The following is a 12,727-nucleotide window of genomic DNA, read 5'->3' as shown; positions in this document are numbered from 1 at the left end:
TGCCCGGCTAATTTTTTCTATATATTTTTAGTTGGCCGATTAATTTTCTGTTTTTAGTAGAGACGGGGTCTCGCTCTTGCTCAGGCTGGTTTCGAACTTCTGAGCTCGAACAATCCGCCCGCCTCAGCCTCCCAGAGTGCTAGGATTACAGGCATGAGCCACCGCGCCCGGCCCATGTGTCAGATTTTTTCATTTCTTTTTAAGGCTGGATAATATCGCATTATATGCGTATGCCACATTTTGTTTATCCATTCATTTGTTGATGGATATTTGGGTTGTTTCTGTCTCTTGGCTAGTGTGAATAATGCTGCTGTGAACATGAGTGTACAAGTATCTCTTTGAGTTCCGCTTTCAGTTATTTTGGTTACATACCCAGAAGTGGAATTGCTGGATCATATGGTAATTCTGTTTTAATTTTCATTTTAATTTTTTCTAAGAGATAGGATCTTGCTACATTGCCCAAGCTGGCCTTGAACTCCTGGGCTCAAGCAGTCCTTCCTCAGCCTCCTGAGCTGCTGGGATTACAAATGTGTACCATCATGCCTGCTTGCTATTTTTAATTTTTTTAGGAACTGCCGTACTATTTTCCATAAATATATTTTTAGGTAACATTTATTTTTTAACCAATTCCTTATGTGATGTGGAAAGTACTTCATAGATATGATTATATTAGAAAACTTAGAATGGCTAAAATAATCTTACCTTCGTACATGTAGTGCCAATATAAATCTCTGAAATTATTTTATTGAGAAATTGTCTCACATTGGCTTTTCTATATATCTGGTATTATTGTACTATGTATTATGTTACTTTATTTGCATTTGTTACTAGAACCCCAAAAGCTCTGATTTGCCTTTTTCCAGTCAGTTACTTCCCCTCCCCAGGGTAACCATTTTGTTCATTTTGCCTGTTTTAGAACTTCATATATATAGTCGTACAGTTTGTACCGTTTTGTTTCTGGCTTTTTTTCCACCTCAGTATTACGTTTATGAGAATCACCTATGTTGTGTGCAATTGTAGTTTGTTCATTCTCAATGCTGTATATGTATGGTGTTTCTTCATATGAATATGTCATCATTTATTCATTCTATTATTGATGGATATTTAGGCTATTACCAGTTTTTAGCTATTATAAATAGTGTTACTGTGAAGATTCTTGTACATACCTTTGGTGAACATATGTACACATATCTGTTAGATATATACCTAGAAGTAGAATTTGAAAGCAGTTTATTTTAAGACTTACAACTTGGCCGGGTGCGGTGGCTCACGCCTGTAATCCTAGCACTCTGGGAGGCCGAGGCAGGTGGATCACTCAAGGTCAGGAGTTCGAGACCAGCCTGAATAAGAGCGAGACCCCGTCTCTACTAAAAAATAGAAAGAAATTATCTGGACAACTAAAAATATATATAGAGAGAAAAAATTAGCCGGGCATGGTGGCGCATGCCTGTAGTCCCAGCTACTCGGGAAGCTGAGGCAGGAGGATTGCTTGAGCCCAGGAGTTTGAGGTTGCTGTGAGCTAGGCTTATGCCACGGCACTCTAGCCAGGGCAACAGAGCCAGACTCTGTCTCAAAAAAAAAAAAAAAGACTTACAGCTTGAGGAGTGCCCACCAGCATGATACAGAATAAGGTAAAAGTATTGTCACAGTAATTGTACAGCTCAAACAACTAAGCCTGGTGACAAAGAGAACAGCGTTTGTTCTGTCTGCCTCTATCCCCTTTGGAAAGTTAACACTCTGGCAGTTTAGCTTTTTGAGTTCAAGAAAGGGAGACTGAATTCATCTTCCTCATTGTAGGTGTTGTCATGTAGTAGGAGCCACAAAGGGATGATCTGGCCTTTGATTGTACGTGCTGTTTTATGTAGTATTTTCCCCTAAATTTGCTTTAACTGCCATTTCTTTTTCGTAACTCACATTTCTAGGCAAATAAGAATATAGTTTCACAAAATACTGCTAATCTCTAGTAATATTGCAAAGTTGTTTTATTTGTTCAACAAATTAGCTAAATCAATACTCGTCGAATGCCTAGTATATGCAGGTACTGTTCTAGATGCTGGAGGTACAGCAGTGAATGAGATCTACAGGGCCTTTTCTCATGGAGTTTGTATTTTAGCAAGTGATGATAAGATAAGAAACAAGTAAACAAATAGCATGATTTCAGCATCCAAGGATGACTTTGAAACGTGGCTTGTGTACTACGATTACAGAAAAGCTTTAAAAAGCATTCCTTAAGGAAAGGTCAGCTTTCTGGGATTTGAAATTCTCTGTGCAGTTCTCAATGTGGCTGTTGTAAAGATTTAGTGGAATACCTCTTTTTCATCTCTTAGGTTATCTTTCACCAAGTCCAAATCCCTTGGTAAGTGTTTTATATGTTTGTGAAACTAAAAGCATGTAATTTGACCCTTTTTCCCTTTGTTCAAAGCAGTTACAGTTTTGTTCTTTCAAGATTTTTTTATTGAGATATAATTCACATACCATAAAATTCACCATTTTAAATTGTACCATTCAGTTATTCACAAAGTTTTGAAGCCATCACCACTGTCTAATTGTAGAACATTTTATCACCTCAAAAAGAAACCATTAATAGTCACTCTCTATTTCTTCTTACCCTTAGTCTCTGGCTGACCATTAATCTATTATCTGTTTCTATGAATTTGCCTGTTATAGATATTTCATATAAATGGAATCATAAAATATATGATCTTTTGTTGACTGACTCTCTCACTTAGCATAATGTTTTCAAGGCTCATTCATGTTACTGCTTGAATAATTTTCCATTGTAAGTATAATACTATGTTTTGTTTATCCAGTCACCTGTTGATGAACATTTGGGTTGTTTCCACCTTTTGGTTATTATGAATAATGCTGTTATGAACATTCTTGGTCAAGATTTTGTATAGACATATTCTTCGTTCTCTTGGGTTTATACCTAGGATGTATACATATGATAACCCTATGTTTAACTTTTTAAGGATCTGCTAACTCTTTTCACAGCAGCTTCACCATTTTACATTCCCACCGCTAGTGTATGAGGGTTCCAATTTGGCCACATCTTGCCAATACTTAAAAAAATATATTGCTGGGCATGGTGGCTCATGCCTATAATCCATCACTTTGGGAGACTAAGGAGATCGCTTGAGGCCAGGAATTCAAGACCAGCCTGGGCAACATAGCAATCCCATCTCTACAAAAAACAGGAGAAATTAGCGTGGTGGTGTGTACCTGCAGTCCCAGCTACTCAGGAGGCTGAAACGGAAGGATGGCTTGAACCCAGGAGTTTGAGGCTGCAGTGAGCTATGATTATGCCACTGCACTCCAACCTGGGGGACAGAGTGAGACCCTCCCTCAAGAAAAAAAAAATTAAAGATACATTTTAAAAACATATACCTTATTATTTTTGAGATGCTAGTTTCATTTTTGATCCTGTCTCTACAAGAACATTTAAAAAATTAACCAGGCATGGTGGCATACACCTATGATCCTAGCTACCTGGGAGGCTGAGGCAGGAGGATCGCTTGAGCCCAGGAGTTTGAGGTTGTAGTGAGCTATGATTGTGCCACTGCACTCTCCACCTTGGGAGACAGAATGAGACCCTATCTCTAAAAAAATTGTTTGAAAATTATTAATAGCCCTTCTTTTGGCTGTGAAGTGGTATCTCATTGTGATTTTGGTTTGCATTTCCCTAATCACTAATGATGTTGAGCATCTTACTTTGTGTTTATTGTCCATTTGTATATCTTCTTTGGAGAAATGTCTGTTCAAATCCATTGCCTATTTTTTTTTTTTGTGGGTAAAATTTTTTTTATTTCAGCATATTATGGGGGTATACAGATGTTTAGGTTACGTGTGTTGCCCTTGCCCCCCCGTTGCATATTTTTAATTGGATTATTTGTCTTTTTATTGTTGAATTGTAATTTGGTTTTTAAAGCTGATTTTAGAAGTTAGCCTCATCCTTCATTGGCGTCAAGTTATGCACTGTACTTTTCCTGAGTGTTATATTCCTCGAGTAAAGATATTAGGCTAAATTTTGAGTTATTATAGCCTCATGATTCATAAGGCAAAACACTTTTTAACTTACTCCATCCTGGAAAATAATAATGCTGTGGTTTAAAAGAGAAGCAGCTAGCACTTTCTAAAAGGACAAAGTAAGTTACCTCTATAAAATAAGCCTTTTTCTTCTCTTTCAGACATTTGCTTCATCATTGTTTTCAGGCTTTGATGGATCATGGTGTTAAAGTTGCTTCTGTCTTGGCCTACTCATTCAGTAGACGGTGCTCTTATATCGCAGAATCAGATGCTGCAGTAAAGGAAAAAGCCATTCAGGTTGGCTTTGTTTTAGGTAAGTAATGATAAAATAGAGGAGTATTTTGTTCTGTAATAGACTCAGAATTAAACCTGCCAACAATAAAGGATTCCCCCAGGACTTTACCCAAAGTCTACTTAAGGAGGTTATGAGGAGGTTATAAGAAGAATGTCAGAAGAACTGCTTGTCATTTATTGAACATTAGTTCTGTGCCAAGCATGATACTAGGCATTTAAATGGTATCTTTCTAAATCCTCGTGACATTCCAATGAGGTGATGGTATTAATACCACTTTACATATGAGGAAACAGAAAAGTTGAATAACTGGCTCAAGTCACATAGCTGGTAGAGGAGCTAAGTTTAGAATCCTGTGTCTGTATGATTCCAAAGCACATATCTTTCTACCATGTCAGGCTGCTGCCACCAGCCTCTTTCACCTGCTTACTGTAGGCTGTAGCATGGGACATAATCCTTTTGGGGCTTCAGTTGTCCCATCTCTAAAATGAGGGTTATTGTATTTCTTCATGGGGATATCATGAGGGTAGTGAAAACAAACGTAAAAGCAGTCAGAAAAAGTTTTGTATGCTATACATATAGAAAAATATTGTTTGGTGTTTGTATAACATTTTTGTGGTTTTCACAAATCTATATAGGTATGTTTCAGACAACTATTTACATTGCTGCTACCTTTTTTATTTAAAGTTTTTTTTTTTTTTAATGATTGCAGATTGACAGGTAGTTGCAAAAGAATACCTAGACTTCTTTGAACCATTCCTCCAGCTTCCTCCAGTGGTGACATATTATATAACTGTAGAACAATATCAAAATCAGGAAATTGACATTGGTATTATAGTGTTAACTAGACTATAGGCCTTATGTAGTTTTTACCAGTTTTCACATGCACTCATTTTGTGTGTGTTTCTGTGCAATTGATTCCATGTCAAGAGTCATATAGCCTCCATCACTATCAGGATACAGTACTGTTCTATCACCACAGACTACCTTTCATTTTTAACTTCTCACATTAATGTGTGCATGTACATGTTTTTTCTCTCTCAGTCTCTCATGTGCACACACATGCGCATACAAATTTTCACAACCATTTCCTTCAATCTTAGAATAATTCTTTGTAGTGGTCAAAGACAACTTGCTGGAGGAACTTTAGAGCTTTCTTTTCTTTTCCCTGCCTCCCTCTCCTCCCTCCCTCCCTCTTTTCTTTCTTTTCTTTTCTTTTTTTCTCTTTCTTTCTTTCTTTCTTTCTCTCTCTCTCTCCTTCCTTCCTTCCTTCCTTCCTTCCTTCCTTTGCTCCCTCCCTTCCTCCCTCCTTCCCTCCTTCCTTTCTTCCTTCTTTCTTTCTTCTTTCTTTCTTCTTTTTTCTTTCATTTTTAGAAATGGGGTCTTGCTCTGTTATCTGGGCTAGAGTGCAGTGATGTGATCATAGCTCACTGGAGCCTGGAACACCTGGGCTCAAACAATCTTCCTATCTCAGCCTACCAAGTAGCTAGGACTACAGGCATGCGCCAACATGCCCAGCTAATTTTTTCTTATTTTTTTGTAGAGACAAGGTCTCACTGTGTTGCCCAGGCTGGTCTCAAATACCTGGCCTCAAGCAATCCTCCTGCCTTGGCCTCCCAAAGTGCTGGGATTATAGGTGTGAGCTACTGTACCCAGTCCAGAATAGTCTTTTCTGAAAAGAGCCCTCAACATTTATCCTTTAATAGTCTCATGGAATGTCAGTTTCGACAAAGAATTGACAAAAGAATGTCTGTAATAATGGAGTGTCTGTGATCTTGGCAAATGTTAATAATGATATCCCTTTACTTATAAATGGTCATGTAAAAATCTGTGTGAGAGAAATTTAGTATCAAGGTAGGTGAAAGGCAGGAAGGTTCATTGAAGTCCTCTGGTCATCTCCACATATACTTATACCAATTTGGCTGTTGTAATAAGCCAGATAGATATCTCAGAAAACCCAAGTCCTAGCAAACTCCTATTATCATAACTCATATTAAACCACTGCATTGTATACTTTTCATGGATGAACTGTATGGTATGTGAATTATATCTCAATAAGGCTGTTATTTTAAAAAATTATCTCTATCACTGTATATTTTTGGTATAATGTTTATTTACTCTTTGGATAATTTTAGGATTAAGACTGATAATATGAGTTTGCTAGGACTTGGTTCTCTTCCCAGCTACTCGGAAGGCTGGGGCAGGGGATTGCTTGAGCCCAGGAGTTTGAGGTTGCTGTGAGCTAGGCTGATGCCACAGCACTCTGTCCGGGGTAACAGAGCGAGACTCTGTCTCAAAAAAAAGAAAAGAAAACCCTACCCATTATCAGTCATTCTTCATTTCACTCCAACCCCAGGCAACCATCACTTTACTTTCTGTCTCTATAGATTTGCCTGTTTTGGACATTTTATATAAAGGGACTCATAAAATATATGGCCTTTGTGACTGGCTATTTAGCATAATATTTGCAAGGTCCAGCCATGTTGTAGAGATAGAATTTTTTAAAGAGTTTTATAAAGAATTTTTACCAAGATATTAGAGAACTGAAAAGACAAAATACCAACTGCAAGAATTAGCTACCACAACTAGGGCTTGGGGAACCAAGGAAAGTGGTTGGAATTACTGTCATTTGGAAGCTTGAGGAAGTGCCTTGTAGAGCTAGGATACTGTTAGGCTGGTGGATCTTGACCCCTAGGAGGGGCATCTCATGCCATGCTGTGAAACTGGTTTTGGAAGTGTTAGAAAACTGTAGCTCATATTAACTGTTGCTTCCTGGAATGAACTGTTACTCCCAGAGTCAGCAGGGCCCGTGCTGACAGAAACATGAGGGAATGTCCCTTGATCTTCCAGTCTTGCAGCCCCTTTTTCTAGTGCCTCCCTTTGGCAGAGCCTAACAAGGAGCCAGCTAGCAAATGAGAAATGTGGTTTGCAGAGTCCTTGCCTCAGCATCATAAAACAGAGTCTAGAAGGGCGATTCGAAGCCGAGAGACAATATCCTAATAACTGACACAACACAATATATTGGGATAATGAATAGAAGGTTGCTTATGAATATGTATAATCACCTCATTATTCTAGTCACTTGGTAAGGACCTTAGATGTTCTAAAGCACAGTTGTTTCCAATGAGTAAAATAAAATTTGTCTGATTACATGTAGCTTTAATTAAACATAAAACATGGGTCTGAACAAAATATATTTTATTGACTCAGACATTATTGACACCATTAAGACATACCATATTTTTTGTGTACCAAGAAAAAAATGCTGCCAATTTTTGTAATACATCATCAGTTTTATGATGTATTCTAATTTTAGAGGTTTTAAGATGTGCAAAAAATGTGTGTTTTAGGATTGAAGAAATACAAAATGTCACTTTGTGTTTTCCGGTTATTGTAACTAATCTTCAGTAATACTAAGAAAGTGTTCCTCATGATAGCTAATGTAGTATAGTAACTATAGATTTAGCCTCTGAAATCAGATTATATGGATTCGAATCTTTGCACGTAACTAGCTTGTAAGCTTTGGATCCTCTGGCCTCAAGTTTTTCATCTAATAAATTGAGGCAGTAATTGCATTTAAGTTGAAGATGCGTTGTGAAAGTTAAATGAGAGAATTCATGCAGAGTGGTTACCACAATACAAAGTGGTTACACAGTGTATTAAAAATGTATTTCAAGGTTAATCATTATTAGGAGCCAAGATCCTCAGAGAGTATTCAGAAGAAATGATGTCAGGACAGTAATTTAATTTCTTGCTGAAAAAATAAGATGAGCAAGCATCACCATCTTTTTTATCTGTGTATCCTTCCTATATGATTTGCTGCTGTACTAACAAGATTGTTTATTCAGATTTCTTTACCTTCTTTGGGATTGGGTACTGGGAAATTGAAAAGTTATGTGTACACTGCAAGATGAAAATAATAGAATAATTAGAATTTAGTGGATCATTAGCTGGAAAACGTCAAGCCTTAGGCCATGGAGTATTCTTAGAGGGTTAAAACTCTTAACTCCTATTCAAAGTCTCAACTTAGATCCTAATCCCCCTAGTTCAGAACTTCACAGTTAATATCTTTGCTTTAGGCTAGCCACAGGACTTTAATATTACGGGTTTGTTTTAGTTTAGATAATATTCACTGTAGGCATGTCTTTGTAGCTTTCAGGCAATTTATTAAATTATCTAAAATTACTGATTTTTCTTTTCTTTAGGTGGCTTTCTTTCAGATGCAGGCTGGTACAGTGATGCTGAGAAAGTTTTTCTTTCCTGCCTTCAGTTGTGTACTCTACATGATGAGATGCTTCATTGGTTTCGTGCAGTAGAATGTTGTGTGAGGTGAGTTGGAACATACCCTACAATTATGTGCTGTAATGGTACTTAGTGGCTTTTATAGTTTTAGCTCTTCAAAATATACACCAACATTTGAATAAATCTCTGTGATGATATGGGCTCCTGCCTCCCATTTCCAAAGTATAGTTAACCTGCTGTAGACAGCTTAGCTTAGATTTGAGTATTATGAAACAAGATGTATTTCTTATATATCTTTTTGCTTTGTCATAGAGCTTGTTTATTCATTCAACAAATATTTATCGGCTACTTGTTATGTACTAGGAACTGTGGTAGACACTGGAAGGTAGGAAACTCCAGAAATGTACTTTTTTCTTGGATGCTACTTTTTTACCCCTGCTTTATTTACATTTCCATAATCAAGCAAACAAGATCAGTATTTTACTTATAAATAACTTTTCTTTGAAGATACATTGAATTTTTTTTACAGGTGTACTTCACGGTAAGCAAATTTAGAAGTAACTCTGCTTTTATTATCCTTTTTTCTGTATATGTAACATTTAGAATTAGCTAGTTAGGTTTTCTCTGTCCCCCAATTTGATTTTACATCTCTTAAAAGAGTTTATAATATAAAACTAAAGGGAAATCAAAATAAAGTCAAAAAATAGAACAACAATTCTTTGTCTTAATGTTAACTAAAGTCCAATTTACTGCATTTATAGTCTTCTACTTTTAAGGAATTAAGGGGCATATATCCCTGGTATTTTAGAGATGAGTTAATTAAATCTGAACCTCTTCAGAGTTAGAATGTAGGTCCTTCTATTAAACCTTTGTTGATTTAAGTTAAAATTGAGTAAAGCTGTGTCTTCCCCTTCTCCTTTCCTTTTCCCCGTTTCCCTCCTTCCCTCTTCCTTCCTCCCCCTCCTCCATCACCCATCATGCTCTCCCCCTCATACCCTCTCCTCCCCTTTACCCTTTCCTCCTCTTGCTCTTCCTCTTTCTCTCTCTCTCCCCGCCCTCTCTCCAGTTTGGATTTCAGTTGAATTTCAATCTTTGTGGCTTTCATTGCCTTGTTTTATATAGGGCTGTGTTAGAAAATTGTTCAAATCCTGGCTGGACTCAGTGGCTCATGCCTGTAATCCCAACACTTTAGGAGGCTGAGGTGGGAGTTTGAGACCAACCTAGGCAACCTAGCAAGACTCCATCTCTACAAAAAATAAAAAACAAATTAGCCAGACATGGTAGTGTACCCTTGAAGTCCCAGCTGCTTGGGAGGGTGAGGCAGGAGGATTGCTTGAGCCCAGGAGTTCAACGCTACAGTGAGCTATGATCATGCCAGCCTGGGTGACAGAGCGAGACTCTGTCTCTCTTAAAACAAACAAGTTCAAATCCTACTGTGTGGCAGGAGGATTGCTTAAGGCCATAAATTCAAGACCAGCCTGAGCTAGAGCATGACCGCATCTCTACAAAAAGTAGAAAAATTAGTCAGGGTGGTAACGAGTGTAGTCCCAGCTACTTGGGAGGCAGGAGGATCAGTTGGGCCCAGGAATTTGAGGTTGCAGTGAGGTATGATGACACCACTGCACTCTTGCCTGGGTGACAGAACAAGACTCTGTCTTGGCAAAAAAAATCATTCAAATCCTGAAGTTAATTTTGTAATGTGCAAACTTAATTATAAATAACATTTTTAGAGCTTATGATAATTTCCCACATATATTTTGGAAGTACATGATAAACCATGGGAATATTTATATGCAGAAACTATAAAGGGATTGGTATTTGGGGCTATAATTTGTAATACTGATAAAAATAATGTCTGTCTTCTTTCTTCTACCTATTCTGTCTTTGTAGGAATAGGAGACTGGACTATCCCAAATGGGATTTGAGGGATTGATTGGTTAACTATTTTTATGTATATGAACTAGTTACTTTGGAACAGAAAAGTCATTTTGGATAATTTCATTATAGATCTTTTTTTTTTTTGGAAACAGGGTCTTGCTCTGTTGCCCAGGTTGGCGTGGAGCACAGTGGCACTAAGGTAGCTCACTGCAGCCTCAGCATCCCGGGCTCAAATGATCCTCCCACCTCAGCCTTGCCAGTAGCTAGGACTACAGGCGCACACCACCACACCCAGCTAATTTTTTAATTTCTTATAGAGACGGGGACTCACTGTGTTACTTAGGCTGGTCTTGAACTTCTGGCCTCGAACAGTTCCCCCACCTTGGCCTCCCAAAGTGCTAGGATTACAGGTGTAAGCCATCATACCTGGCCATAGATTATTCTTTATAAAAGCCTTGACCGAAAGATAAAGCACTTTCTTTTTCTATGTGATTTTTATTCACAGAGTCAGATTTATTTCACTCAGATACATGTTTCCTCTGTCTGTCTAATGTTAAGGCTCCTGTGTAAATTTTGCTTTAACCTAACCAAAAGGTTTAGTTTTTTCACAGGACCAAGTCTCCTTTTCTGCTTCCTAGTTTGTCGTCTTTATCACGTAGCTCACATCATTATGGTTGTAAGTGTTGATAGGCATGGAGAAGGGGAAAGGCAAAAGGCTCATGCCAGCTGAGTCTCATATGTCTGTCTTCTTTTTTAAATTAGAAAAAATAGCTCTCCCAGAAGTCTAATCTTATCTCTTTGCTTATCTGTCTTTTAAACTGGGAAACTGGGACACATTCTACACATCCTCCAATCTGTGTACAAGGTGGTCTGGGGAGCAAAACATTTTTAATTTGCATATTGCTACTCTGAATGAACTCCTGGGTCTACATTAAGGTAGAAGAGGTGGGGAATATTGAATAGATAACTAACAATACAGTGAGTCTTTGCAACTAGCACTTGCAAACTTAGAATATTGTCTGGACCAAGGAACAAAGCTATTTATAATACCAGCATACTGCCTGTATACCAAGACAAGACATTTTGTCCTTAGAAATTTGAAATTTCAAAATAAAATTTGCTTGTGTACAACCCTGTTTGCCAGATTCTTGGTGATTACAAGTATATTTAATGTAATTTATATATAATTTTCATCTTAAACTTAGTATTGTTTTTTAAAAGATTAAATTTTTCTGACTTTTTTTTAATTTTTAATTTTTATTATTATTATTTTTTTGAGACAGAGTCTTGCTCTGTTGCCCGGGCTAGAGTGCCGTGGCATCAGCCTAGCTCACAGCAACCTCAAACTCCTGGGCTCAAGCAATCCTTCTGCCTCAGCCTCCCGAGTAGCTGGGACTACAGGCATGTGCTACCATGCCCGGCTGATTTTTTTTTCTATATATTTTTAGTTGTCCGGCTAATTTCTTTCTATTTTTAGTAGAGACGGGGTCTCACTATTGCTCAGGCTGGTCTCGAACTCCTGAGCTCAAACGATCCGCCCGCCTCAGCCTCCCAGAGTGCTAGGATTACAGGCAGGAGCCACCGCACCCGGCCCTGTTTTTTATTAAGACAAAAAGAAATTGGAGGTATTAATCGACTATGTGTTTTGCAGAACAGGTACTAATGAAATCTTTTGACCAATCCCAGGGGCTTTGAGCCTGATGCAAGAGTAAGAGTATGTTTTTCAATTTAATATCACAAAGCCAATTTCTAATCTGGGGCTGGCATCAAAACATTGTAGAGCAAATGTCAGAGAACCTTCTTGGCCTTTCTTAGCAGAAAGTAGTTAAACCTGGTACCATTTTTCAGTCCTTTCGTATTCTTTGGGGACTCTGCATGTTTTCCTTTACTCATTTTCTATTTAATAGCTCTGGGTTTTTTGCTTATACATGTCTGTTGCCAAACAAATTCTGAAAACACAGAAAACTATAAAGAAGAAAATAAATGTTATCTATAATATAGATAGATGTCAATAATGCATCTATTACTGAATTGTGCATTTTTGGAAGATTATTAAGCTAAACGCATATCCCCAACCCCTTTTTCCAGCTTATTCTCTGGAGTTAATCAGTCCACGTGAGCGTGATTTGTTTGAGGTCAGGAGTTTCCTGGAGACTTCCAAAGGGGAGAGAGATTACGTTTATGCTTCTGAGAGTGGGGCAGAGCAAACTTTTTATTTTAAATGATTTTCTACTTTTTATTATTCTTTTTAAAACCACAGATATGTATTGCTTTGATAGTTCTTTTTTT

The 12,727-nt window shown here is 37.7% G+C and overlaps 1 protein-coding gene across 1 annotated transcript in view; it reads left to right on the top strand.

Annotated features, from left to right (window-relative positions):
* Positions 1-12,727, top strand: part of APPBP2 (amyloid beta precursor protein (cytoplasmic tail) binding protein 2) — a 107,926-nt gene that overhangs the window by 35,167 nt on the left and 60,032 nt on the right. Inside the window, exons 2-3 of the mRNA XM_012648640.1 lie at positions 4,188-4,339; positions 8,524-8,647. Coding sequence (XP_012504094.1) covers positions 4,188-4,339; positions 8,524-8,647 — 276 coding nt within the window. The remainder of the gene's footprint in view (positions 1-4,187; positions 4,340-8,523; positions 8,648-12,727) is intronic.

Source organism: Propithecus coquereli, unplaced genomic scaffold, assembly GCF_000956105.1.
Source record: "Propithecus coquereli isolate 6110/MARCELLA unplaced genomic scaffold, Pcoq_1.0 Scaffold291, whole genome shotgun sequence".
Taxonomy (NCBI): domain Eukaryota; kingdom Metazoa; phylum Chordata; class Mammalia; order Primates; family Indriidae; genus Propithecus; species Propithecus coquereli.
The sequence above is the reverse complement of the archived record's forward strand: the minus strand, read 5'-3'. Positions and strand labels throughout refer to the sequence as shown.